This window comes from Leopardus geoffroyi, chromosome C1 (assembly GCF_018350155.1).
Source record: "Leopardus geoffroyi isolate Oge1 chromosome C1, O.geoffroyi_Oge1_pat1.0, whole genome shotgun sequence".
Classification (NCBI taxonomy): Eukaryota; Metazoa; Chordata; class Mammalia; order Carnivora; family Felidae; genus Leopardus; species Leopardus geoffroyi.
In genome coordinates, this window is record NC_059328.1 from 1,230,319 (window position 1) to 1,257,568 (window position 27,250).

General features: G+C 65.4%; 1 protein-coding gene across 3 annotated transcripts in view; it reads left to right on the top strand.

Annotated features, from left to right (window-relative positions):
- PLCH2 (phospholipase C eta 2) overlaps positions 1–27,250 on the top strand; it is a 69,869-nt gene that overhangs the window by 7,581 nt on the left and 35,038 nt on the right. Inside the window, exon 1 of one of the 3 annotated variants that reach the window (XM_045475357.1) lies at positions 3,534–4,014. The exons of 1 other annotated variant lie outside the window; for it this stretch is intronic. In XM_045475357.1, coding sequence (XP_045331313.1) covers positions 3,984–4,014 — 31 coding nt within the window. In that variant the 5' untranslated portion in view covers positions 3,534–3,983. Of the gene's footprint in view, positions 1–3,533; positions 4,015–23,995; positions 24,148–27,250 lie in introns of those variants that run through there. One more of the 3 variants, XM_045475356.1, reaches the window with a different exon arrangement.

Here is a 27,250-nt window from a genome sequence, read left to right on the forward strand (position 1 = left end):
GCCTGCACTCGGCATGCGCTGGCAAAGGCCTCTGTGCCCGGAGCAGTCAGGGAGGGAGCAGCGCGAGCCGGCCCCGGCCCGTGGGGTGAAACGGTCTTCCGGGCCTTTCTTTCCAGCCGGCCCCGAAAGAGTAGACGGGTAGTGGCCAGGCAGCGCGGCATCCGGCCGGGCGGGCGTGTTCTTCTCTGAGTGTGGCCACTGGCCCCAGAGACGGGAGGTCCCCTCCCACCTGGGGTCACCCCCACTCACGGTGTCCAGACCCCACTCCTTCCCAAGCTCCCCTGGGACCTCCCCGCGGCCCGCGGACTGCAGGGCTCGGAGACCACTTTCTCCCCAACCCCCTGCGTGCTTCCCGCCACCCGCCTCCGCCCTTCTCTTGTCTTGGGTACCTTGCGGTGGGTTTGCCCCGCGGGGGCCGCGGCATCATGGAGCATTCCCACCCCCCACCCTCTAGACCTGGGCTGTCCTGCCGGGGGGTCTGGGCTGGCCTGGAGGAGCTGAGACTCTGACCGTGTGGATGGTCATACTAGACGTGGCTCGCCCCAGCCCTGACCCAGCTTATGGGCCCTTCCCTGTCCTACCAGAGTTAGATGGAAATACCCACCCCTGTCCAGTGAGAGAGGCCTTTTGGGGGCCGGATACCTGGTCTTCCGGGACCTGGGGCCGCCTCTCTGTGCCTCAGTGTCTCCCTCAAAGAAAAGGTGGTATTGGGAGGCATTGATCCCTGAGGGCTGGCAGTGCCTTTCAAGGCCTCTGGTTCATCAGAGATGGGTCCTCACCCCTCCTCCGGTGGGCACCACCTAGACAGGAAAATGCCTGGTGGGGGGGTCTTGGTGGCTCAGCCCGGCCCTGCGCCGGGGGCCAGGCTGCCCACACCTTCCCCCCGCCCCCCCAACCCCGTGCCCATGGGAGATGCCTGGTGGCACCAGGGCTGTCCCCAGGCTCCTGGCTGTGTGTTCCCTGAGAAGCAGGAGCCGGGGGGAGCGGAGGTCTGATCCCCGTACACTGTCTTGAGTTCTGATTGAGAACGGGACGTCTTAAGACCAGATGCTGCTGAAAAATGAAACACACACTTCCTAAATTTAGCCGGTCGAGAATTGCACATTTACCTAATTAGGCTTATTGATTCGGCGCGTACGCGCTTGCCCCCCCCCCCCCTCCCCCCGCGGGCCACACTCGCTGTGCCGCTGGCTGCCTGCATGCACGCCTCTCTGGGCCCGTGTGTCCTTGCCGTCCCCCGGCGCCCGTTACTGCTGGAGCCGGGCAGCGCCACTCATGGGGACAGTGTTCGTGTACGTGGGGCAGCTGGTCAGTCTGGCTGGACTCCTCTCCGCCAAGGCCGAGCAGACACACGCCTGAGCTGCCCGAAGCTGGGCCCAGCCGGCGTGTGTAGGAAGAGCAGTGGGCACGTGGTCCCTGCCCTGCCTGCAGGGACCTCATGATCTGGGCGGCGAGACTCAAAACAAGGGCAAGGCCCTTGTGACAAGGCGTGTGAAGTTCTCTGGCTCAGACTGTGGATGGTGCGGTCTCAGAGTGGGCGAGCTCGAGGGTCAGGGCAAGCAGGGAAGGCTTCCTGAGAGAGGCACCCTTGCTCTAGGTCCTGGAAACCATGCAGTTGGGCCCCCTGGGTGCCAGGCTGGAGGGTCTGATGTTGCATGACCCGAGAGTGGAGCCCTTGAAGGTTTGGGGCCCGGAACCGCCTGCTCAGGCCCGTGTTCCAGGAGCACGGGTGGGGTGAGCCTGGGGGAGGCGGGGGGCCAGAGTGGGTCTGGGAGACTGGCTAGGACTGTGCTCAGTGGGGGCGATGGAGGGCTACGGGGGCAGGCGGGCCGTCCTGGCTGCCGGGGCGACTTCCAGAGGGCCTGGTGGTCACAGCGGGCACGTGTACACATCATCCACCGTGCGCGGCGGCCTCTCTCTGGCTGCGTGGCCGGCCGGCCCGGAGGCCCTGAGCCCCGCCTGCCCACGCATCCCTCGCCCTCCTTCTTGAAATGCTTGGTGTCTCTGGCTCAGAACGGAGGTTTCTTTCCTGGTGGTTTCCAATTTGCATCTCAATTTTGGCTCTGAGGGAGAGGAGCCCAGTGTCTGTTTGTCTGTTCTCGTTGTCACCCTTGGTTTCCATCTGTCTGTCCCTGGGCCTTGTTCTCCGGGCACAGACGGTGTGGGTGCCCTTCCTTCCCCCTGGGGCCGCATCCCCAAGGCCTGCTGGGATCCTGCCGTGGCCCAGGCAGCCTTGCCCCCAGGACTGATGTCTGTGCCCCCAAGAGGCGAGCCACCTCCTCCCCCCCGGCTGAGCCCCACGCTGTGGGGGAGAGGGAGGGGGGAGGTGTGCAGGTGGGTATGGCTGGAGGTGCTGCCCACTCTGGCCTGCACCCAGCCAGGGCTCTCAGCCGGGCAGGGACGGCGGGGGCACTCAGGGCTGTCCGTCTGGGGAAGCCTTGGAGAGCCCCGGGATGAGCTAAGGGCGGAAGGAGGCCCGGCTCGGCCGCTGCGGTGATGTCTCCGAGGCTGAGGAGTGTGGGTACCCACGGTGTGGTCACAGAAGGTCACGGGGCCCTAAGCGGGAGTCTCGTCCTGGCCCGAGTGTGGCTCCTGCAGGCTCCAAGAGGCTCCGTCCCCCATCCGTGTGATGTGGGTCTGCCCTTTCACTCAGCCCAGCTCTTGCTGTCAGGGGTGGGGGCGGGGAGGAGGCCGCAGCAGCAGCCCCTAGCCTGGGGCTGTCGGGGGGGGGGGGGGGGGGGGAGGGGCGTGCAGAGAACCTTAGAAACCAGAGGGTCCTACACCCGGGGCCACTGAAGCCCGGAGCAGGGAGGGGTTCGGCTGAGGCTAACTGGGGGTCTGTGGGGGGCTGAGGCTAACTTAGGGTAACTGGGGGTCTCTGGGGGGCTGGACGTGATTCTGCATCTTGTCTCCTGCTGTCAGGGAGCCCAGGGCCAGCTGCTGGGAGTCTTGGCCTCTGCACACCGTTGCCCAGCTGGACGCGTTCTCTTGACCTGCCTCCCCCCTCCTCCACGGCCACCTGCTGCAGGAGGGAGTGGGGGGTGGGGGCAGAGGTGGAGGAATCCCAGGAAACCTGGTCTGATGGGAAGGTCCCATGAGGGAGGGCCCCCAAGCGTTCGGGGTTTGTCTCTGCGGCAGGTTTTGGGGCCCTCCGAGACCTGGAGCTGCGTGAGGGGGACATATGCTGAGGCCGTGGCCCCCTCGGGGCACGAGGCCAGTTTGGGGAGGGGAGGCAGTGGGCCAGCCCCCACTTTGCCCTTGGTGCTGTTTCTAGCATGGGGGTCACATTTCCAAGACAGCGCTAAGCGCCCCTCCCCCCCCCCCCCCCCCCCCCCCAGGGCGCTGCCCGCTGGTATGAACTGAGGGGCGCCTAGTGCCCGGCCGAGGATCTGCCCACCGGGTCCAGATACTTACGCAGGTTTCTGCGCTTGCCACCTTACGTCTTGGGGGAGGGGTAGAGCCTGGCAAACACCCCTGTCTCGCTGCCGCGCTGAGCCACCTGCTCCGCAAGCGCCCGGCCCCTGGATGGGGAAGCGGCTCTCGGTCTGGTCCGCCCCCTTCCCGGTCCCACCGCCTGGGGCCAAGCGGAGGGGCGTGTAGGGGGAGGTAGGGGGAGCGACGAGGCCGCATCTCTGCGGGGAAAGCCTGCTGGCCCCACCGTGCGCCCCGATCTGCGCCCCGCGCCCAGCTCTGCGCCCCGCGCCCCTCGACTCTGCGCCCCGCGCCCGGCTCGGCGCCCGCCGCCGAGCCCGCGCCCCCGGCCCCCTCCCCGCGCGGGGCGGGCAGGGGGTGTGGTGCGGGCGGCACGAGTGACAGCGCTCTCCTCGCGCGCGGCGCCTCCACGGGGCGCAGTGTCAGCGCGCACAGCCCGCCGCGGGCCGCCCAGCCTGCGGGGCGATGCCGCCCGAGCCCCAGCCCGAGGCCGGCTGCTGAAGGCGCCCCCGCCGCAGCTGCCCCCCGCAGCCGCAGCCGCCGCGGAGACAATGGACGCGGGAGCCGCCCCGCGGAAGCACAGTAGGTGCCGCGCCGCCCCTGGTGCTGCGCCCGGGCTCGGTGGACGCGCGGGGGCGCCGCTGCTCGGGGCGGGTCGGGGACCGCGCGGAGAGGGGGCGCCCCGCTGCCTCGGCCCGCCCGCGGTGGAGCCAGGGGCCTCCGAGCTCCGGACCCGGGAGGGAGGGCTCCGATCTTGGAGGGGGCGGGGTGGGATCGCGGGGGCAGGTGAGGGGTCCTGGGCTCTCTTGGGGGCCGCAGGTGCGCGGCGGAGGCATCTGGGGCTACCTCCCTGCGAACTTTGCTCTCCAGGTTTAGGGTGGATACCGCGCTGGGGCTGTGACCCTGTGCTCAGACTGCGCCCTGCTGAGCCCGGAGAGGGCGCCCTGTCCCCTCACTGGATGTGGATGGAGCCCAAGCACCCCAGACATTTGGGTCTGTGGTGAGGTGCTGGGTGGGATGTGGTTCCCTGGAGTGGGTACGGCCGCTTGGCTGCAGGTGAGACTCTCTGGCCCTTGACCAGCAGGGGCTGGGGTGTGGGGGACCTGCCCCCACAGGGGACCCAGCTGGGCTCTGGGATGGCCCTACCCAGGCTGTCTGAAGGGTGCTGGCGCTGGTGCTGGGGAAGCAGTACTTGTTCTGGAGTTCAGGGCCTGCTGGCAGAGCGACGGGGCGTTTCTTAGGGGAGGTGGGTGCTTCTGGGAGCCGGCGGAGGGGAGATGCGGGGGGGAACAAGAGGCCTCCCCCCCGCCCACACACCCAGTGACCCTTGAGGCAGACAGAATGACCACTGACTCCCCACCCGGGTGGCCTTTCTCCCATGGCCGTCTCCACCCCTCATCCCTGGAACTGTACCTCATTCGTGTCCTCCCTGTGCCCTATGCCCTGATCTGTAAGAGGTGATGCTCAGCTCTCCTGACACCTGGGCCACCCTGCCGCAACGCTTCTGTCATGAGCCCGTTTGAGTCCTAGCGGGGTCTTTTGAGCCCAAAGACTTAATCAGGGAGCTGTAGCCATGGAAGGGAGTTCAGGCGCTACAGACTGGGGGGCGGGTCAGAAGTGGGGTCAGGAGCCTGCCTGTCCGCCCCAGGACCCAGCTCCGGTCCCCCGCCGGGTGTAACGGAAGAGATGGCTCTGGGGCCCCCAGCAACCCCCTCGTCTGTACTTAACCCAGGCCCACATCCTGTGCGGGGCCCTATGGAGAGAGTCCGGGGGTTCCGGAAAGGAGGCCGGCGTGTGGCAGGCGGGGTGTGTGCCGTTGGCTGACGGAGGGGCCCTCACAGTCCCCTTCCCTGAGGCTGAGCATGTCAGTAGCCCTGTCCTGGCCCAAAGCTGTGGCTCGGCCCCGGGAGGCAAGAGAGCGGCTACTTCTTGGGGTTGAGGTGGGGGGACTCGGCCTGAGCACGTGTGGGCAGGCCCACCGTACCTGGGGCTTCCCAGAGGGTGGGCCGGGTGGCCTGGACGTCTTGGACCCTGGCCCACCTGAGCTATGAAGTGTGCACGGAGCTGGGGTGGGGTCTGTCATCCGGCCACCAGCAGAGCTGTTGGGGCTGCCGTCAGGGGGCAGTTAGGAGCATAGGGAGGGTATCGGCGGGCTGGAAGTGCCCCCTCCTGAAGGTGATCGGGCAGGGACCTCCCCCTCCGGTGTCTGAGCCGCGTCTGTGGAGTCCCACAGGTGCCAGAGGGACTTCTGACCCCCTGCAGGACCCTCCTAGTGGGGTGGAGGGGGGGGGTCAGGCCCACCCGGGCCCTCCCTGAAGCTGGGAGTTCAGGTTACATAACCTCCCCCTCCCTCCACGCGCACGGATTGGTTTACGTGGCAGGAGCCAGGTTTGACACTGGGAGCTGTAATTGGATTTTAATTTTTAACGTCTGCAGTAGATGAAGAACTATGGGCCCATTTGTACACATTCTGTTACTTCATTAGCTGGGACCTGTCCCATCCGCCCGCCGCCTGCTCCCCAGAAGGGAGGGAGTCTGGCCTGACTGCCAGGCTGCCTGCCACCTGCCCCAGCGAAGGGCAGGGCACGGGCTGGGCTGCCGGTGGGCGCCCCTGTCCCTGCCGGGCCGCCTTCCCCCCACCCCGCCCCGTTCTGCATGCGTGCCCACCGAAGCCCCCCGGGTCCTGTGCGCCGGGAGGGCGCAGCCATCGGGGGCTCGGGATCACACCCACCGGAAAAGCAGCTTCTGCTGCAGGCCTGGTCGGGCCTTTTGACCCCAAGGACCGCTGGGTACGGATGGCCCTGAGCCTTTGGGGCCCGGCCAGCCCCTGGGCTCCCAGGTGCTGGGGGTGGGTGCGACCCCGCTGCCCCTCGCGCCTCCAGATGGCCTCAGGCCCTGGGCAGAAGCAGGGCTGCTGTGCCATCGGCCCTCCCCCCCACCCCCAGCTTGAGGGGTCCCGGGAGGCAGGACAGCTCCGTCCCCCCTGCACTGCCCGCCCTCTGGATTATTCTTAGGTCTGTTGTGTAACAGGCACAGCTCAGGGAGGAAGGGCTCGGGGAGCTGGCTCCAGCGGCAGCAGCCAGCCAGCTACGAATGGAGCTTTCTGTCCCTTCCGCCCGCCCGGCACAGGGGACAAAGGAGGCTGCCTGGTCACCTAGCTCAGCAAGGAACTGGCAGCCTGGGCTGTGGAGAGGGGGCCTGAGGTCAGCAGAGCCCCTGGGCTCCCGGCCGCTGAGCCTGGCCCAGGCCCCTGTGGGTGTGCATGTGTGTTCTCCCGGGCACCGTGGTCTGGGGAGGGTGCCCACCCCTGTCCCCACCGGCCCCTCGAGGCTCTTCTTCCTGCCTTCTTTCCACCCCCTCCGTGCTCCCAGCAGCCTCTGGGGCATCGATGCTGGGGTCTCCGCCCCCACAGAGCAGGCTCCTCACCTGTCTCCTCAGCTCCTACTGTGCATCAGCCCCCCCGTGGGTGGGAGGCTCGGGGCGGGGGGCGGGAGGCACTCAAGGGCACACCAGCCGGGTCTGGGGGGGTCTGGGGCAGGGCTGTCCGATCAGCCCAGAATCTGCGTGGGAAAGGCCCCGAACACTCAACTCACCTGTGGGGTCGGCACCCGCTGCGTCACCTCCCCCCTGTCCCCGCTGACCCCTGTGTACCCTGGCACTGCCCGTGCACATACACTCAATCCCAGGCTGCCCAGGGGAAGGAGGTGAGCTGGCTGGCGTATCGGGTCCAGAGACTCTGCTGTCCTCAGAGAGGGGCCCTTCCCGCCAGCTGATGGGGCTCGGCAGCCGGGCCAGCGGGAGACTCAGGCATGATGGGGATGCCAGAGACGGCGTGGCCTGAGCTGCCGACCCGGGGGAGACAGAAAGGCAGGGAAGTGGGGGTGCAGAATCCCAAACGTCCCTCTGGTCCGTCTCACAGGACGAGCCCAGGGAGGCCTCTGACCCAGGCTAGGCACCTGGTTCCCCCAGCCTCGCCTCCCCTTCTCCCCTTACCCGTGGCGGTCACCTAACCGGCTGTTCCCCTGGGTCCTCCTCTAAGGAGCTTGGGGTTCTGACCAAGTCATTCGTGCAGAGCTTGGAGCTCCCTGCCAGCGCTGGGGGCTCCGGGGCCCTGGGCCTTAGTGGACCTTGTCTGGGTGCCCCGTCCCCCCCCCCTCCGGCAGCTAGACCAGCAGAGGCACCCATCTTATCAGAAAGGCTGATTTCTCCACGAACCCCGTGTGAGACGCCCCTCCAGCCCAGCCTGAGAGCTGCTCGGTGCCTGCGGCATCCAGAACAAATGACCACAAACCTCCATCCTGGTCTGGAGGCTGGGAGCCCCAGACCAGGGTACCCGGCGCTGCACTCCTGCGGGGCTCTGAGGGAGGATCCTTCCTGCCTGTTCCAGACCCTGGGGTCCCTGGCATCCCTGGACTTGTGGCCGCTCCCCTCCAACCTCTGCCTCTGTGTTCGCGTGGCTCGGCCCCCTGTGCGTCCTCCCCTTTTCTTCTAAGGACACTTGTCATTGGATTTAAGACCCACCTGGAGGGGCGCCTGGGTGGCGCAGTCGGTTGAGCGTCCGACTTCGGCCAGGTCACGATCTCGCGGTCCGTGAGTTCGAGCCCTGCGTCGGGCTCTGGGCTGATGGCTCAGAGCCTGGAGCCTGTTTCCGATTCTGTGTCTCCCTCTCTCTCTGCCCCTCCACCGTTCGTGCTCTGTCTCTCTCTGTCCCAAAAATAAATAAACGTTGAAAAAAAAAAAAAAATTTAAGACCCACCTGGAGCAATCCAGGATGAGCTCATCTCAAGATGCTTAACTTGGTTACGCCTGCAAAGACCTTTCTCTGCATAAGTTCTGGGGTGTGGATGCATCTCATAGGGGCCACCATTCAGCCCTCCACAATAGTTGTGCTGTGCACGCGCCCCACCCCCTACCCAAACACCGGCAGGCCAGAGGCAGGGGCCTGGATCTCACACCCTGGGCCCCACGGGCTGAGGATGTGCTAAGTGCATGAGAGCTGCTCTCCCCAGAGCCCCTGACTGGCCTGCCTCCTGGGTCCCCAGGACCCCAGGCTCTCCTTGGGCTGGGCACAGCCTCCAGAGGCTCCCAGGGGAAGGTGGGGAGGGGGCCTGGGGGTCCTGGCCTCCAGGGGCATGTGGAGGCCAGGTAGGTCCTGGATGGGCCCTCCTTCAGTGAACGGCTGCTCCCGGGTCCTGCCAGCCACTGGTCATGGCCACCTCGAGGGGTGGGGTCTCCCAAATGCCCCTTTCATCAAGACTGGCTACTTTGTTGGAGGGGGGGCAGCTTTGGTGGGCTGAGGCCTGCTGTCTGTATCTTGGGGCCTCAACTGCATCTCTGTACCAAAGTGGATCTGACAGCCCCCTGGGGCACCCGAGAGCTTCTCCAAGGAGGCACCCCAGGCCCCAGCGTGGCCCTGAGCAGCTCTCCAGGTCTAGTAGGCTTTATGTGTTGCCTGGGAGTGTGGAAAATGCAGACTTGAGAGGGTTTGGGCCGTTTCCACCGAAGTGGGCCTTTTAAACAGGCTCCCGGGTGATTCTGCCTTCCGGAGAACCACGCTCAAGGAAACTTGGGTGTCACGGTGGGTGGGGAGTGGAGATCAGGTCCATGAAGGGTCCCACTCTTGCAGGCTGGCTTTGGCTGGCCGGTGAGGCCCAGGCCCGGTCCAGGGCTGGGAGGACACCCAGAGCAGGGGGCAGACTTGGGTCAGCTCCCAGTTCCGCCACCAGCCCCCGTGTGGCCTTGGGCAGGGGGCCTCCCCTGAACATCTCACTGTGAAATGGGCTAATAGCAGTGTGCCGTGGGCAGCGCATGAGTGGTCTGGCCCGGCCGCGGTTGGTGACCGCTGCCCTCCCCCACTCCCCGGGCGGTGGCCGAAGGGGCTGAGCCTCCCCCCAGCCTGCCCTGGTGCTCTCCAGGACCCAGCTGTTCCCTGGAGAGCCAGCCGTCCTCTGCTTCTCCCGCTTCCATTTGGGGAGCCCAGAGCTGAGGGCAGCTGCTGGAAGCTTTCATGCGCAGTCATGCGGCTGGCTCAGCCTCTGGCGTGCAGGCCTCAGTTTCCCTGGGCTGATGCTCCCTGGGACAGCGCGAGCAGGGTTGCTTGTTCGCACCCGGGGCCTCAGCGACTCCGCTGGGCTTTCCTGAGAGAAGCTGGGGAGCCCAGGGTGCCCACCCGCTGGGCTGTGCACCCCAGGGTTCCTAGGGGACAGGCCAGCGGGGGCCAAGCTCTCTCTGCTGTCTCCTTTCTGTGGCCGAGCCTGGAGGCCGTGTGTGGCAGTGGTATTGGGGCACCTCCTTCACAAAGTGCCCCACTGCTCTCAGAGCCTCTGATTGGACCCCTGAGTAGAACCAAGATATGGACCTTGTGGAATGTTCCTGCAGCCTCCAGAGAATAGAAAGAGGGCTAATTCACAAGCCTGGTCCCACTGAAGGCCTTCACCCCCACCTGGTTCCCCCTGGGGACCCACCAGAGGCCAAGGGTGGGGCCGAGGCCTGTTCCAAACCCCTGCCACTCCCTGGGCTGTGGGCTCCTAGGCCAGACAGTGGCCTCTCCGAGTGCCAGGCCCTCATCCCATAGGGAATGTGAGGGACGTGCCAGCTGTGTTTGCTCCACCGAGACAGGGGCTTCTCGCCAGCTCCCAGGAGGTGGGCTCTGGGGGGCCCTTGCTGGGCCATCTGGAAGCAGGACTTAGGTACAACTGAGGACAGCCCAGGCGGGGCGGCCGTGGGCCCCGTGTACCAAGAGCAAGGCCAGGGCACCACCACACTCCCCAGGCCCCACTGCCTCCGAGGTGAGGGTTGGGGGGTCCGCAGCATGAGGCCTGGAGCCCAGAGCTGCGACAGACCAGAAACCATCAGGGAGAATGTGGTTAATAAAGGTGGATCTCAGGAGGCCCAGTTAACTCTGGGAGCTGGAGGAGGTCTCACGTGGACCCTGCTTCCCACGCGGACTCCTTTCCCCTGCCCTTGGCCCCCCTCCAGCCCCTCTGGCTCTAAGGCCACAGTCCCCATATTTCTGTGCAGGAGCCCTATGGCAGCCCTATGGGGGGACATAGGCAGGCCGGGACCCCTGCCCAGTGGCAGGACACCCCTGACTGCACAGCTCTGAAAGGGCCAGTTGCCCTGGGGGAGCAGAGGGTGTTGCCCCAGTAACTCCGAGTCAGTCTCTTTCCTGGGGGCGGGGGGGGGGGGGGCTGGGCCAGCACATCACAGAGGGGGAAGGGGTCGGTGAAGGTCAGGTCAGAGGCGTCCCACCATCCCACTGTCCCACAGACCAGACCATGGTGTGCTCTGGGCCCCCAGCTCTGCCCCCTGCCTATGCTGGCAGCCAGAGCTGTGGGGAGATGCTGTCAGCCCGCACGCTGGTGCGGGAGTGTTTGTTCACACAAAAAGGCCCCGGCATCTGTGTCACCCTTCAGAAATGCCAAGCCGGCAAAGTGAGGTTTTTGCTCTGCCTCAGGCCTGTGGCAGGCGGGTGAGAGGGCCTGGGGACCGTGCCTCACCCCTCCGGCGCCCTAGGGGAAGGGCCGCCGGCCTCCAGTGTCCCCCTACCAGGACCTGGTGTCACTCTGTCCTGCCTCATGGGAGCCACCCGGGTTTACAGGAGGAGGGGGCAGAGACCCAGGGCTGGTCTTGCCTGCAGGAGAGCAGCTGGCAAAGTATTTCCTCTTGGCTCGAATGCAGCAGCCGCTGGCCTAGAGTGAGCCCGGGAGAGAGGGGCTGTTTAGGACAGGGAGCCCTTGCTGCTGCCCTCTGCCCACCCCCCCCCCCCCCGGTCTTCAGAGCAGCTACCCTGAGCGGCGGGGGGCCGGGCAGGGTCCACCCCTCTCCCCAGAGCTTATAGGTCACTCACCCAGCCCTTTCTGCCTAGGAGAGCAGGCGGGCCTGGGGAGGTACCTAAATGGTTCCCAGGTGGTAGGGATAGAGGCTTGACTGGGGCTCCCGGCCAGGAACAGGTGCAGGCCACCCTTTCCGGGGGCCTGGCCTACCGGCCTGGTCTTGGGAGACCCCCCTTTTGCGTTTTATTTTCAGCCTTCCCAGTGGTGGTCTTGTTATTGCCCCGTTTTAAGTATGAGGACGTTGAGGCTGGGCGTGGCGACCTGCCAGCAGGCAGTGGAGCAGGTGACACCCTGTGCTGTCTGCTTAAACAGGAGCATCTGTGCACAGAGCAGGCAGGAGCTCGTCCGGTGCTGGTCCCTCCTTCCCTCGGGGAGGGGGCTCATGGGGCCCGGACGCGCTGACCATGCTGTGGGGGCCTTGACTCCCCATCTCAGCACTGAGGAGTGGACAGCTCCCCGACCTCGTCCGTGGGCCCCCAGGGCCGGTCCTCCAGGCCCTGCTGGGCACCACCCTTTGTCCGCGCAGCACAGAAAAGCCAGGCCCAATGTCTGTGTGCCACTGCCGCCATCCGGGGTCCTCGTGCCCCTGGACAGTCCCCTGGGATGCCCTGTCTACACTCCGGCAGACCCCAGCAGTGGGTCCCTGTGTCCCCCGTTGCAGTAGGCTGCTGTGCTCCACGTGTCCCCAGGATTGCGGCCGGCATCAGGGAAGAGCCCGGCGGAAAAGCCCTTCCTGCACTCCTCAGCGAGGGACGCTCTCGAGAGCCCAAAGATCAAACACCTCCTCACCCAGCACCGTGTCTGAGCCTCGCTGGGGGCGGGCAGGGGGTCTGGGCTCCCGGGGGGCTCCCCAGGTCCGGGCGGCGCTGCTCCCCGTGCGCTCGGCCCCAGGCTGGAGCCGAGGCCTCCTGCGCCGTGCAGCTCTCCGCAGGCCGCCTGCTGCAGAGCAGATCCCGTGACTGCCAGACCAGTTCCTGAGCAACCAGGCTCTGGCCCACTTCCTCCGGGCCGCAGCAGAACCCCGGAGCATCAGGGGGCTGCCTGCCTCAGCCAGCAGGCAGTGAAGGGGGGCAACCCTGACCTCCGTTTGCCTTGATGGGCTTGGGGGTGACAGAGGGGCAGGCGGGGGGTCGGCTCCCCAGAACAAAGCCAGCTCGTGCTTCTCTGGGCAGAGCTTTGTCTTGAGGGGCTGAGCAGACTGTCCACGTCACTCTTTCTGTGATCTGTTCTCATCACCTTCACCCATCCAGCCCTCCCTTCAGCCACCCTTCAGCCTGGCGAGGTGCGGCCTGTGCCATGTGGCCTGGTGCCGTGTGGCCTGGCATAGTGTGGCCTAGAGTGGGGTGGCCTGGTGTGTGTGGCCTGGCGTGGCTGCTTTCCGGGTGGGTGGGCTGCGGTGGAGGGTCCGCTTAGCACTGACGTCATTCAGTGGAGGCTGGCTGTCCAAGGCCACGGATCTACATTCTTTGGGCTGCACCTGTGTGAGCCCAGTCCCTTTACTGGAAGGGGGTGGCCTGATGCCGACCTCAGCCCTCCCGACCAGGGTCCTGGGGTGTAGGGCCCAGTCGGGCCCTTGGAGCTGCTCTCGTGGGTGAGGCTCCTGAGTGTGGGGGGAGGGTGTGGTCACCTGTGGGCTTCTCTAGCCATTCACGAGGGCTGGGTCGGCCTCTGCAGGAGGAAGAGCCCCTGGTGCCATGGGGTGCGGAGAGCCAGCCCGTTCCTAGGCCCTGTGCTGTGGCAGCCGAGGCCCGGAGACCTGGCACTGGGTGCTGGCTGTCCCAGGGCTGGAGGCACAGGAGGCCCACGAGGCCCCTTGTCTACCTGCCCGGGGCAGGGGCCAGGGATGCCCCCAAGAGGACTGGGCTGACGGGTGTGGAGGGCTGGCCACCCTGCAGGCCCACGTTTGCCCCTTCTGGGCAGGTCCCCACAACGCAGTGGCCCATCCGCTACCCCCAGTGTGGGCAGGGAGCCCAGGAGAGTGGGTAGGGGCAGGTAGAGGCCTGGGCTGCTCCACTTTTCTGCAGGCCCAGCACTGGGCGAGACCAGGGGGAGCAGTTGTCCGTGTGGTCTTGGGAGCAGGGCTGGGGAGGGCTGGGGGTTCGGAGCTCCCAGGGGGCTTGCCAAACACAGGGTGGCAGGCAGAGGGCCTGAGAGCACTTTCGGGGAGCCTGTCCGCCCCTCCACCCTGCCTGCCGCCCCGGGGCCTCCCGTCGGCCCCAGGTGTGGGGCAGGGCCCCCTCCCCGCATGCCCCCACCTTCACCCCCTACCTGTGGAGGCACGGTGGGCGGAAGCGGGCGCCCTCGTGTTTGTGCATTTTGTGTATTTTTAAAGCGGTTCTACAGCTGTGCTTGACTCAGTTACGTTCTCCTGTGGGAGCTCGGCACGCGGCGCATTGTGGGGTTATTTTGGGCTTGGCATCATTGGGGATTATTATGTTCTGCGTCTGTAAGAAACTGGTGCCATCGCATGGGGATCATCGGGCGGAGGTGGGGGGTCCGGGATGTGGTTCGGGATGCGGGGCCCAGGGCGACGTGGGGGCTGTGACGGAGGAAGGCCCCGGCCGCCACCTCCCGGGGCCTGCCACACGCTGCTTGTCCCCTCCCCTCGGTCCAGTGGCCGTGCTCTGCAGAGGCCTGCTGGCTTCAGCTGCTCGACCCAGGGGCAGCAAGGAGGGGCAGCGAGGAGGGGCTCCGGGGGGTGTTCTCAGGACAGCAGACACACAGGCGGATGGGTGGGAAACGACAGAGACCCAGAGCCTCCCTGCCCACACCCCCAGGGCTCCTGGACGCAGTTGGGGTCTTCAAGCTTCTAGAACCAGAGCTCAGGACAGCCAATCTCCCTGACCCCAGCACACAGCCTTTATCCACTCGCCCCTCCTCTGGCTGCTTCCCGGGACAGGAGGTCCGGATGGGGCAGGGACTGTAGGTCCTCCCTCCTGGGAAGTCCCTCAAAGGGCCACAACCCCTCACGGACGTGACGGCCCAGCCATACAGCAAGGCAGGCCTACCCCCAAGCCAGTGAGCGGAGGCCCATGCACGTCCCGCTTACGGGGGGCACCTCACTCCGGTCCGACCCGAGTCCCTCCTGCCGCAGCTTGGGGCCCCCCACCGTTCAGGGCCCGGAGGGCATCACGCTGGTGGGCACGCGGCTCCTCGCTCGGCTCTGACCTGGCGTTCTCCACCACACGCTGTCCTGTCTTCTCAAAAAGACCTAAATTGCCCCCCTTGTGCTTAGCTGTGCCTTAAAAAGACCCGGGCGGTGACTCAGCCGTCACCACTGGGCGCTGTTCCTGGAGACACACGAGGTCGCTGGAGCAGTTCTGTTTTCTTGAAACCCCCGGGCCAGATTTGCTCCCACAACAGGGACACAGCCAGGGTGGACGGCACCTTCTCTCAGCCTTTGGTTCAGGTCCTCCTTGTCCAGCTTGGGACGCCGGCCCCTTTCCTCAGGAGTGGGGAGCTGTCTCTAGACCCCTGGGTCTGGCCCTCTCTAGCCCTCGGGTGCCCATGTCTGGCCAGAGTGGCTTTTCCATCGTGCCTTGATGGGATAAGGGCCAGCCCTTATCCAGGGGGGCACCGGGGGCTCCTAGGGTGTCATTGCTGCTCTTGAGGACCCAGCCCGTACTGACCAGCTGGAGGCTCCATCCCGGTTGGGGGAGGCATGAGATCTGGCCTTGAGTGGCATTCAGAACTCCCACCTGCCCCTGCCTTCTCTGGGGTTGGGGGGTAGCCTGGTCATGGAGGGGGGGCTGCGAGGGACCAGAGGTCTCAGGGACGGTGCCCCTCAGCAGCCTCATGGACTGTGAGACAGGGTCACCCTCTGTCCTGGTTGCCGGCTGACAGTGGCTACTGTCTGTGCCGCTGGCTCTCTTGGTTGGTCACCACGAGATGAACGAGGTGGCTCAGACACCCAGACAAGCCAGATTTGCCGAGAGGGGTAGCCCCTTCTCCCAGGGGTGTGATGGGGGCCAAGGCTGTTGGACAGCTGCCTGCTCTTGAAGGACCTAGAAGGACAAGGTGGTCAGCGAGGACCCCCCGAGGGAGTGGCTGTCCTTGGAGCACTGGCCGCAGGAGGCTGCCATCCCGGAGGCCAGCGGGCACCCCCTGCACTTCGGGAGGAGTGGGGGCAGTTCCGGCCCTGCCCAGGGGGTGCTGCGGCTGAGCCGTCTGCAGTTTGCTCGAACGTCCCCAGTGACTCACCCTCCGGATAAGCCATCCTTCTTCTTTCTTGTCTTTTCTTTTTTCTGCTCTAGAGAAAAAAATAAACATTTGTGTGCGTAGCACTTGGTGGCTGCGGGGGCCCACGCAGTCTGTAGGCAGGAGACTGGGGGGCAGAGGGTGAGGAGCAGGGCAGGCAGGCCAGGAACACGGTGCCCCGGGATCCCTGCACTGTGTCCGCCTCTGGCTTGCCTCGCCCCAGGCTGTGCGGGTGTGTGTTGGGGGTCCAGTCACCGTGTGGCAGGGGGTGTGACCCGTTGTCACCCCAGGGCGCCCGGGGTCCTTGAGGGCCCTGAAAGCAAAGGACTGATGACTGGGTGGGGCTGAGGGCCTCAGGACAGCTGAGCAGAGGGCTTATGGGGACAAGATGCCCAGGACCGGCCCCTCGTGGGTAGTGCCCGCTGCCTGGGGAGCTGCTGTGGTTCCGAGCCCGCCGTCCTGTGTGCTTGATCGGGGCCACTGGAGGGGCCTCCCTTGCACCTCCCACCAGGCCGTGAAGACCCTTAGCTGTCTGGTGGGCAAACACCTGGGTCAGTAGGATCTCGGGGCCTCTCTCTGGGCTGGAAGGAAAATGCGTCTCCCAGGTATCCTGGTCTTGAGTTACCAGTTCACACTCTGGCCCCAAGCTGTGTGTTCTCACTTTAAGTTTCTCTAGTTGTGTGTTCACACCCCAGCCTCCCCAGCCTTCCCTCCCCGAGCTGTGTGTTCACACCCCAGCCTCCCCAGCCTCCCCTCCCTGAGCTGTGTGTTCTCACTTTAAGTTTCCCTAGCTGTGTGTTCACACCCCCAGCCTCCCCTCCCCGAGCTGTGTGTTCTCACTTTAGGTTTCCCTAGCTGTGTGTTCACACCCCCAGCCTCCCTTCCCCGAGCTGTGTGTTCTCACTTTAAGTTTCCCTAGCTGTGTGTTCACACTCCTAGCCTCCCCTCCCCGAGCTGTGTGTTCACACCCTAGTCTCCCCAGCCTCCCCTCCCCGAGCTGTGTGTTCACACCCCAGCCTCCCCTCCCCGAGCTGTGTGTTCTCACTTTAGGTTTCCCTAGCTGTGTGTTCACACCCCCAGCCTCCCTTCCCCAAGCTGTGTGTTCTCACTTTAAGTTTCCCTAGCTGTGTGTTCACACTCCTAGCCTCCCCTCCCCGAGCTGTGTGTTCACACCCTAGTCTCCCCAGCCTCCCCTCCCTGAGCTGTGTATTCACACCCCAGCCTCCCCAGCCTTCCCTCCCCGAGCTGTGTGTTCACACCCCAGCCTCCCCAGCCTCCCCTCCCCGAGCTGTGTGTTCACACCCCAGCCTCCCCTCCCCGAGCTGTGTGTTCACACCCCAGCCTCCCTTCCCCGAGCTGTGTGTTCACACCCCAGCCTCCCCAGCCTCCCCTCCCCGAGCTGTGTGTTCACACCCCAGCCTCCCCAGCCTCCCCTCCCCGAGCTGTGTGTTCACACCCCAGCCTCCCCTCCCCGAGCTGTGTGTTCACACCCCCAGCGTCTTGAGCTGTGTGCTCACACCTCTTGCCTGGGCTGTGTCAGCCTCCCTGGGAGTTCGCCCTCTACCTGCTATTTGACCAAGGCGTTGCCCGTCTTAGAAGGTGCAGAGGTGGGACTAGATCCTGGCTCTGACCCCAATGCCTTGGGGGTTGGAGGGACAGTCACTCTGAGTGGGAAGCTGGCTGAGGCCTCTCAGGCAGACCTTGTGCTCTCGCCAGGTAGCACGCTATGGCTGCTCTTGGCAGGCCAGCAGCTGGATCTCCCAGGAGAGATGGCTTGGGTGGGGGTGTTGCTGGGCATTGCCACCTCCCCAGCCTGGCCCTCCCTACTGTATTTGGGGCGGCTACTCGATAAATACCTAGCAAGAGTTGTGTGCTGGGCACGGCTGGCTCTCAACACTGGGGTTAGCAGTGGGTGGCACGGCCCTGCCCCCAGGGAGGCCCCCAGCCCAGACCCACTTCCCACGTGGGTACACCCTCCACGTAGACCTGTCACCATGCAGATGGTGTTGAGGCCAAGTTTGACTCCCCGGGCAGCCTCTTGTGTTCCAAGTCTCACTGGCTTTTAATGTGTGCTTACACAACCATTACACAACCAGTGCTCCTCTGGTGCAAAGGGTGGCCTGATCTGGGGCTGTCGCAGTGTGTGTGGTAACGTGGGCTGGCCGTCTTCCTGCACGGGGGCTGCCTCTCTCGATGGGTGCGCGGCACTCAGCTTATTTGGTGAGGTCACATGACACCCAGGGTGTCCCAGGTTCCCGTGGAGCCACCCAGCCCTCTCCGTGAACAGTCAGCCCAGAAGCCCCCTCCCAGGCCCCAAGCCCTGGTCCGCATTTGGGGGTGGGGCTCCTAGAACCTGCAGGTGCCAGTCAGTTAGCGTGGCTCTCCCCACGTGCCGGGGGCCCCGTGAGCTGCAGCCTCCCAGGGCCTCCCCGCTTTCCCCCCGGGGGAGACATCATGACCAGTTCTGCACCAACCCCAGTCCTCTCCGAGGTGTTTATTCACTTTTGCTGTTGGAGAAGCATGTGCTACCACCCAGAATTTTTAAATGGTTTCCATTCTGCCCACGAACCCTCCTCGAACGGGCATCTGAACGTGGTGATGGAGTCAGTCCGGCTGTAACTCATACACAGCAGGGCGCGTCGTGGAAGGACCCGGTGCGGGGGGGGGGTTGTGGGGGGCAGCATTCCGAGGATGGCTTCAGGAGCATGCCCTGTGCCGGCGCTGTCCGTCCTGGGCTCAGAGAGACGGGTGGGTGCTGCTGGCCGGCGAGGGGGCTGCCACTCCCGCTCCTCTGTGCCCTGAGCCGGGTCCGGGGCCAACAGCCTTGTGCTCACGGCAAGTGTAAGTGCACCCCAGCCGGCACGCTCTGGCCCCTGCCCTCTCTTCGTGCCCCCGGCCCCCTCAACTCCTGCTCTGCAGTGAGGTGGCCCGGTCTTCTCTGGGCTTTGTGAAGGGTACAGCACTCGGGGGGGCTCCTCTGCACGCCCCCACCCAGGGCTGCCCCAAGGAGCGGGGCGCATTCCTGTTGCTCTGCCTTTCTCTGAGGGTGAAGGTGCTCTGGTTTGCTCCCTACTTCCTTCTTGGCCCCGAGTGCGAGCCTGACGCACGGCAGGTGCTTAATAGACCTGGACTGACGGCTGGGGGTGCAGACGGGGAGGAGGGAGAAGGGCAGGGAAGGGTGGTGGGGCACGCACGGGCAGCCTAACCTGGCCCTGGGGTGGGGGCTCCAGGCTGAGTGGCTCCCTCTGACCCAGAAACGTGCCCTCTGCGTGCAGGCCTGATAGCCAGAGACAGGGGCTGATTTGCATGTATTTGCATCTGCACGAGCATGCTTCTAATTTCGAGGAGTTTTGTGTTTTTAATCGATGCAAGTGGCCAAGTGGCTTCCCATCCCTGGGTCCAGGGTGGCACAGCTCAGGGGCCGGTGAGGCTGATGGGACGTTTCCAGGCCCTGGCGGCTGGCCCGGCCTGCTGTGGGCCACGGCTGTGGGAGGGGGTGGGGCGGGCGGTGGGCAGCTCCTGACAGACCTCGCCAGGGACTTGGGGGTGACTCTGGGTGGGCTGGGCCTGTGGCCGTGGGGCTGTGTGGCTGTTGGCCCTGGAACCCGGCCGTCTTGTCTTCGTGCCAGGCCGGCTGTGGCTCTGCCTGGCTGCTGCTTGCAGGCACAGAATCTAGGTCAGGCTGGTGCAGAGAGGCAGGGCCGTCCGGTGGGACCACAACGGCCCAGGGCAGGGCCCTGACCTGATGACCTTGGCGGAGCGGGGGAGGGCTGAGGGTGCTTCAGTCCCGTGGGGGCGAGGAGGGCTTCGAGTGGAAAGGTGTTGTGGCTGAGGGTGTCACGATGATGGGGGCGAATGCCGCGTGTGCGGCGGGGCCAAGGCCCCTGGGGGCCTGGACATGTGGGCGTGGCTGTGGCTCTTCAGGCAGAGCCTTCCAGAAGCCCCCGTCCTTCTGGCTGTCTGTGGCCTCCATTTCCTGCCAGCCCATCCCTTCATTGGCGGATCACCCCATTCTCCCTGCCTCCTCCCACGGGTCTGTCTACAGGCCCAGGGCTCTGGCCACATTCTGCTTCGCCCGAGGACTGGAGCCCATCTCCCCTCCTGCCCCAGCAACCCTGGGGGCTGCTGTGTTGATCCTGACCACCCTGGCCAGAGGGACTCTGCCCTCCCGACTGCCCCGTCTCCACGGACCCCAAATCCATCCGGCCTTCCTGTTGTGCTGTATTTGCATGCTCTGTTCTGCCTGGGAGTTCAGTGCTGTTTCTTTCGGAGCTATTTGCTGGCTCAGCCGGGCTTGGGGGGCCCGTGAGGTAGATTCGTGCCCTGTTTGGGGCGGGCACGGGGGTCCTGGGGGTAGTGGGAATGCTAGGTTTTAGCAGCAGCCCCTGCCGCCCAGGGCCTCTGTGCTTGGGGTTTATCTGCGTCTGCGGTCTGCTTGGGTCCACTTTTTCCAGCCATCTCCCCAGAGGTCCCCTCTGGAACTCACTCCTGGGGTCGGGGTCTGAGTCCTGGTCTTGGGTCTGCCTCTGCTTGGCTATGAACCGTCTACCTCAGTTTCCCAGTCTTAAAAGCAAACAGGTTGGACGCGGTGGCCTCCGGGGGTCCTTCTGACTCAGGCACTCTGAGGAGCAGAGGGGACACGCTGAGGCCCCCCGTGTCCCTGGATCCCTGGTGCAGGGAGACTCGATCGAGGCCGAGCCCGCCTGTAGTTGGGCTGGTTTACTGCAGCAGGCCATCGGGGAAGCGTTTCCTTGGAGATTTATGTAGGACACAAGTCCGAATACGAAATCCAAGGTGCCCCGTGGAGGTTTTCTGCAGCTGCACATCTGCTCTACTGCACTCGTGGGGAGACGATCGCGTGTAGCCTCTTGTTCCCGGAGGCTGCCACCCAGGCACTGGTCAGGGCCCGTGACCCTGAGAATAGCGAGGCAGTGTCCTTAGGCCCCGTGTCACACAGTGGCCGCCAAAGGGGACATTGCAGTGGGATCTTTGGTACAAGAAGGCCTGGCCCCGGGTGTGCCCCCACCTTGTGCCCCCTGCCCCTTACTGCTCTCCAGACCTTCCTCCATGGCTGTCCAGGCCCCTCAGAACTGCTTGCTCTCCCTTGGTCACAGACTGGGAAATGCAGGCCCGACGGGGTGTGGGTTCTCCTGGGCACACGGGCGGGACAGAGCAGGACTGGAACCAGGGTCCCCAACAGCCAGCAGGGCACTGCCCTGTGTATGCCTCCTCCCATCTCCAATGGTCTTCCCAGCCCCTCCCTGGGCACGGTGCTTCCTGGGACGCGCTCAGGTCAGCCTAGGGCACACAGTGCTGGGCTCGCGTGTGCTGGGTTTTGCTGTCCCCGGGCGGCTGCCCCGACTGTTCCCCTGGCTGGAGGGGGCCTCTGGGGCTCGGGGTCCTGTGGCTGCAGGCACCCCACGCTGGGAGTGACTAGGGCAACACTCCTCCTTCCTGCCTCTGCTCTGCCCGTGCCCTGGCCACCCCCTATGTCTCTGAGGCTCCACCGTCTCTCTTCGGGGCTGTTTTCCTTTCCAAATATCATTTTGTTCATCCCGACACAGGCTGTGCGCTCCCACCAGCCCCTGGGCACACGCACGTGTACGCGCAGGCCTCTGGGGGTCCCCGCACGCCAGGAGGAGCCCTGGTCAGTGCACGCTGCCCCATGACAGGGGCGACCCAAACAGTGCTTTTGGAGGGTCAGAGGTGTGGGAGCCCCCCCTGCGAGATGACCAGGGACTAGACCGTGTCACAGCTGTCCCTGGGAACCATAGGACTCCCAGCGTGAGAGCACGGGCAGTGCTGGCTGGTGGACGGTGGGCCTGCCTTCTGCCCCCGCCAGCTGGGGCACAGCTAGATGAACACGCTGAAGGGTCAGGGTGCATAAGCATGAGGCAAGCTCACAGAACATGTGTGGACCCTCAGGGTCAGCTTTGGGTGGGGAAGCTCAGCACTGTGATGGGGGAGGGGGCTCGGCAGACCCCAGTGTGTCTGTGGCTCTCAGGATCAGATTGTGAGTGGCTGCCTGCCTGTGTAGACCCCAGTCCTGAGAACATGAGTGCAGATGAGGAAACTGAGGCACGGAGGGGGACGAGCTCTGCCTACCGACAGGACTGGCTGGGAACCCAGGGACTCTGGGCCCAAGGTCCAGGCTGCCCCCCATGTGTTAAGGCCTGGAGTGGCCTCCTCCTGGCCACGCTTGAGAGCCAAGGGATGGACCCAGCTGGAGTTCATGGCCAGATTGAGCCTCAGACTGGCCCTTGCCCGGTGGTTTAGATCTGGAAGTTCCAGGGAGTGGGGGTGGGCGGATGGCAGTTCTGGGCCTGACACGCAGACCCCCTGAGCTGGCATCCTGGCATCCGGGCCCAGGCTCTGTCTCCAGGGGTGAGGAGGCCCTGCCCTTGCAACCCCAGCTCCCTCTGTACAGCCCCTCGGCTCCAGACAGGAAGTGGGTCTGGGCTGACGTGGGTGTCCATGCTACGTGGGCAGGTAGCAGGGAGGCAGGGAGGGGGGCGGGGGTGGGCAGGGGTGGCTCGGGGCAGTGGGCCTGGGGGCGGGGAGCAGGATTGGGGCTCCAGAGCATGAGCTCTCCCCTCTCCCCAAGAGAGAAGGGGTCAGGCTGGGGCCCCAGGCTCACTGTCTTCCCCCCACCGCCCCCCTGTCGGTATTTGTTTATTCCGGTCTCCTCTTCAAACAAGAAGAAAATTAGACTCCTGGGGGCCTGGCAGGCCCTTCTTCCAGACGTGCATCCCCACCCACTGCCAGCCAGGCCAAATGCTCTCAAAGACAGAATTTTGCTTAAATGCCCAGAAAGGAGATTTAGGAGATCAGAATCTTAAGCAAATTAACATGTGCGGCAGGCGGCTTTTAATCACCGCCGGTAATCACCCACCCGCCCCGCCCCTTGGGGGAAATCAGCTCCAGGCTGTGAGGGGGTGGGGCCGGCCCTGCCGATGGATTATTCATCAGAACCCGAACTTGAACCACAACCTCATTTTGCCCACTCCAGGGAGCCGGCCCCTCTGCCTGCCCCTCTCCACCACCCGCTCTCCCTTCCTCCTTGGGTTTTGCCTGTCGCCTCTCCCTGCCTCGGTTTCCCCTCTTCTGAGACTTTGGGGTTGCTGGCACTTTCCCAGTGGCGACTGTGTGAGGGGACTTGCAAAGCGCAGGTGTGGTGGTGCCGGAGCGGCCCCTCCCCGCTTTCGCTCCTGGCCGCAGGTCGTCTGTGCACATTGCGCTGGTGCCTTGCTCGGCCTGGTCCCCTCTTCTTGGCCCCGCAGACCCCACCTCAGCCCTCCACACTCGGCTGCAGGACCCCCTCCCGGTGTGGCCAGCAGAGAACCTCAGTCACACCTGGCGCTGGAGGGAGGATGTGCCACTGCAGTGCGCACGGGCCCGGGGATCCTGACCCTGTTCAGTGCACGAGTGACCACTGTGGACAGGAAGGTCAAGGTGTCAAGCTCATGAGGGCAGATCCCTAGAGCCTGAGGGGCTGGGCTCCACCAGGGGCGGCAAAGGAGGTGGCTGCCCCTTTAAGGGAGCCAGGCGGCAGCCCTGTGGCCTTCCCTGGGCAGGATCCAGTGGTGGCTCATGTGTCTCACTCCCTCCACACCTGGGGGCCCGGCCTGGCAGGAGGCAGTCACACCCTGGGGTGGCGGCAGCTCAGGGAGCCCCGAGGAGCCCCAGGTCCTCCTGCTCTGGCCTGCCGCCTGCCTGCCTGCCTGCCTGCCTGCTGCCTCAGCACCTTCGCGCACATCTCCGTCGACCTCCCCAGGCCACCCTCAGGGCTGTGGGCAGAAGTGGCGGCTTTGGAAACAGCACCTGAGGCATGAGCCGAGCAGCGGCTCGGGGCAGCCGGTCTCTGTGGCTGATGTGGGGAACGTCATTTCTCTTGGATGCTGGATGCCACAGGTTGAACCAGAACACACCCCAGGAAGAGGCAGGCGGTGCTGGAGCAGGGGTGGGGGCTGCTCCGCACACACCCCACCCCCAGACGGCTCCCTGCTTGGCCCAGGCAGGACCCTAGACCCCAGGATCTTCTTAGGATGCTCACTGAGGGAATGTGGGGAGAGGCAGAGATGGGGCACAGGAAGGGCTGGGATGCCAAGGGGCAGGGGCTGCCACCAGGGGCTCCCGGACCCTCATGGTCATGCTGCGCACACACCCCTAACCAGGCAGCCAGTGAAATGTCACCCTAGCCATCCTGGAAGCACTGGGCATTTGGGGGAGCCCCACGGGGTCGGGGGAAGGTCGTCTGCAATGATCAGAGGGGCCCCGTGGTCCGGGGGCGGGGGCAGCCAACCGGAGGGCATTCCATTGCTGGGGGGAGCTGGCCTGGAGGGAGGGAGGTCAGAGGCAGCTGAGGGTGGCCTTCGGAGCCAGTGCTGAAAGAGCAGGCGCGCCCAACTGAGACCCCACCCCCACCCCGCACGCGCCTCCTCCCCCGCCCACTGCGGGGCTGGGCTGTGAAGGGTTAAGGCGGGCGGGGCTCTGGCGGGAGGGGCGGTCCCGGCAGCGGCGGGCTGAGCGCTCGGTGATCGGCCATGGGCGCGCGCTCAGGCGCAGGGACACGCGGGGCCGGCACACCGCCCGAGGCCCCTTGGGCCACGCCGGTAGCGGTAGGGGTGGTACCCGTGGGCCATGGAAGAGCCCGGGGACCCCGGTGGGCTCAGCCTGGACGAAGGTAAGAGGGAGCAGTAGGGGCTCAAGGAAGAGGCTGTAACTGCCCTGCAGGGAGCCAGGGTCAGACGCTGAACTGCCCATCGGTGACCCACTGAGCCCACTTGGGCAAGGCTTGACCCCTTCCCCCAGGGGTCTCGGGGACAACCCCATCCCATAAGCACCTGCACACCCCTGTCCCCCGCATCGTCCGCCACTGTGCCAGCATCTCTGAAAAAAGTGGAGACAACCCCGATGGGCGGGGGGAGGAGGTGCCCCGGGGGAGCCGACGGACACCTGACCTCCAGTCTGCCCCCGTGGTGCACCAACCTCAGTGCGGGGGGGGGGGTGTCAGATCTGGGGTATCCTGACCTGTGGGACCCGGGGGCTCGCCTGGTCCAACCCCCTCCCGCCCCTTTCACCCAGGGCAGCGCGGACGCCCCGAGCCTCGTCAGCACCATGGACAGGGCAGCAGCTGCTTCTCCCTGAGGCGCCTGCGGTGGTTTGCTGAGCCCTCAGGGTTCCGCCAGGCTCCCCCCCCCTCCCCCCCCCCGTGGGAGATTTCTTGCTCAGATCTGTCACTCAGTCCTGACCTGCGGCCCCGGGCACTGCCCTGGGCAGACAGCATAGATCAACAGGGGTGGCAGGCGCCCTCCAAGGCTGCCGGGAGCTGCCCAGCACCAAGGAGCTAAGGTGCAGGGTGTCAGGGCCCGTCCCCGCAGGGACCAGATGGGGCAGCACTTCTCAGGCAGCATTTGCTCCCGGCCAGGAATGGGGAGAAGCAGAGAGGGGAGAGGGCCCAGAGCCACCACAGCTGTAGCTGGAGGGACCCGAGTCAGCAGAACTTCCTGACTAAGGGCTGAGACCCCCCCAAGGAGAGTTGAGCTTGCCTTCTGGCCATTTGTCTGGATCCCGGTTGTTCTGGACTGAATTAGTTCTTCCCTCTGATTGGTGTGGACACACGGGAGGGACTGTGGAGCCTCGGAGAGCAGGCGGGGGAGTGGGGACATTACTGCCAGGTCGTCTGAGGACGAGACCCTGGCGGTGCCTTTGATGGGCTGTGTGACCACAGGCAGACAACAACCCTCTCTGAGTCTCTTGTGGAAGACAGCGATGGCGTGGAGTTGCCTTGGTAGAGTGTCTGTGAGCAGAGTGCGCCCTGTGTGTGTGATGCTCCAGGATGCCTGTCCCCTCACCACCCCCTTCTCTTGCTGAGATGCCCTTTATGAGTGGAGGACAGCATGGCAGTAGAGACAGGGCTGGTGGTGCAGACACTCCTGGCTTGGCTGTGTGCTTGGGCCGCTCGTCAGTACACCCCCCCCCCCCCCGCCGCCGGATGACCACAGCCCCCATGCCAGTGTGGGGCAGGGGTCCCATAGTGGCTGGTCCTTGGGAAGAGCCTGGCCCAGCACATCCCTGGCTATCTGGCCTGCAGAGAGATCCATGGAATCAGCAGCCAGCCGTGGTCAACCTTGGTCAGAACCAAGCGTTCCGGGGTGCGGGATGCCTGCCTGCGAACCAAGGGGGTGACCGGCTGCCCCCAGGGTCCAGGGAGGCCTGACACACCCAGGCTCTGCAGCCAGGAAGGGAAGAGCCCTGGTCCTGGGAGGGGAGGAGGAGGGCAGCAGCAGGGCCTGAGGCCCCTCGTGCCCCCATTGCCTGGGTCAGGGTCTCAGCTGGCCTCGAGGGGGAGACATGTGGCCTGGCCCTTGTCTGCTGGGAGGAGTGTGCTGCGCCCCTCCCCCCACACCCCGGGAGAGAACAGTCTCAAATGTGCAGCTGAGGACAGAGCAGATGGGCTGGAGTCTTGGGTCCGGCCCCCCATCTGCACAGCTAATGAGCTGATGGCTTAGCTTCCAAGCTCCTGGCACCTTTCTCCTGGAAAGCCGGGGGACGGGCAGGGCGTGAGCGAGGGGCGCAGAGGCCAGGACAGGGTGCGAGCGAGGGGCGCAGAGGCCAGCTCCATGCTCCTTGCAGGCTGTCGGGGGCAGAGGCATCGAGGAGGGAGGAGTAATCAGAAGTGCCTGTTTCTTCTGGGACTTTGCTCCCAGCACGGCTTACGTGGGCTTCTGCCGGCTGGACAGACTTCCTGTGTGGAAAAGGCCCCTCGGGCAGGGTGACGGACACCCTTTCCAGGACGGGATGTGTTGTCCGGCTCTTGAGAGCTGGAGGGAGAGGACACTGCCCATCCCGAACGGGTTGGTGTGCCAGCCAGGGACAGCTGGCCCTTGAAGCCTCCAGGCTGGGGCCTCGGGTGCCGGACGATCGGGTGAAGAGAGGAGGAAGCTGTTCTCAGTCCCAGTGACTCGTGTTGGTCCTGGGTTCACAGTGATCGGGCCCTGGCCCCGGTCAGCTGAGCTGCTGACCTTTGGAAACTGCCTGTGGTGGCACTGACCATGGGCCGGGTGTGGGTGGCCCCTCCTGCACCCCCTCCCAGGTCCACGGTGGGCATGTGGGGGGACGGAATCGAGGGAAGTCAGGGTGACGCTCAGGGAGGTCCCATCCCCAGCCACACGGGGACAAGATAGAGGGGACTTCAGGAAGTCAAGGTGGGAGAGCCCAGCTGCTTCCGGAGAGTCCTCAAGGTGCCTGAGGCCCCAGGGCTCTCGAGGAAGCTGCCCTGGCCGGCAGAAGCGGCGGGGCCCAGGGATCAGTCCACGGGCTCAGCCTTCTTCCGTTTCCTATTGCCTCCGTGGCTCCGTGCCCACTCTGCCGGCGGCCGTCCAGCCCCGCCAGCTGCCGCCTGCCTCCTGCGCAGGCCCAGGTGGGTGTGGGGTGGGGACGGCCGGTTCTGCCAGTGAAGGGAGGACCCCCAACCCCCCCAACCTGCGGGAGTTTCCTCTCCTCCCAGCAGGCAGGCCCAGTCCATCTGGTGACTTTTCAGGAACGTGCCCCCACCCCCAGAGCCGCTGGAAGTCTCTCTCTGCTTCTCCAGCCGCTCCCGGGGGCTCCCGGGGGTAGGCCCATCAGACAAAGCCGACAAAGCTGGGCACCTGCCTCCAGGGAGGCCAGGCCGATGTGGCTGTGTGACGGCCGTCCTGACCCCTCCCGGCCTCTGCTCAGCCAGTGCCTGGGAGATGAGGGCCGGGGTCTGGGACAGGAGCCCCCAGAGCACATGAACCAGGGCA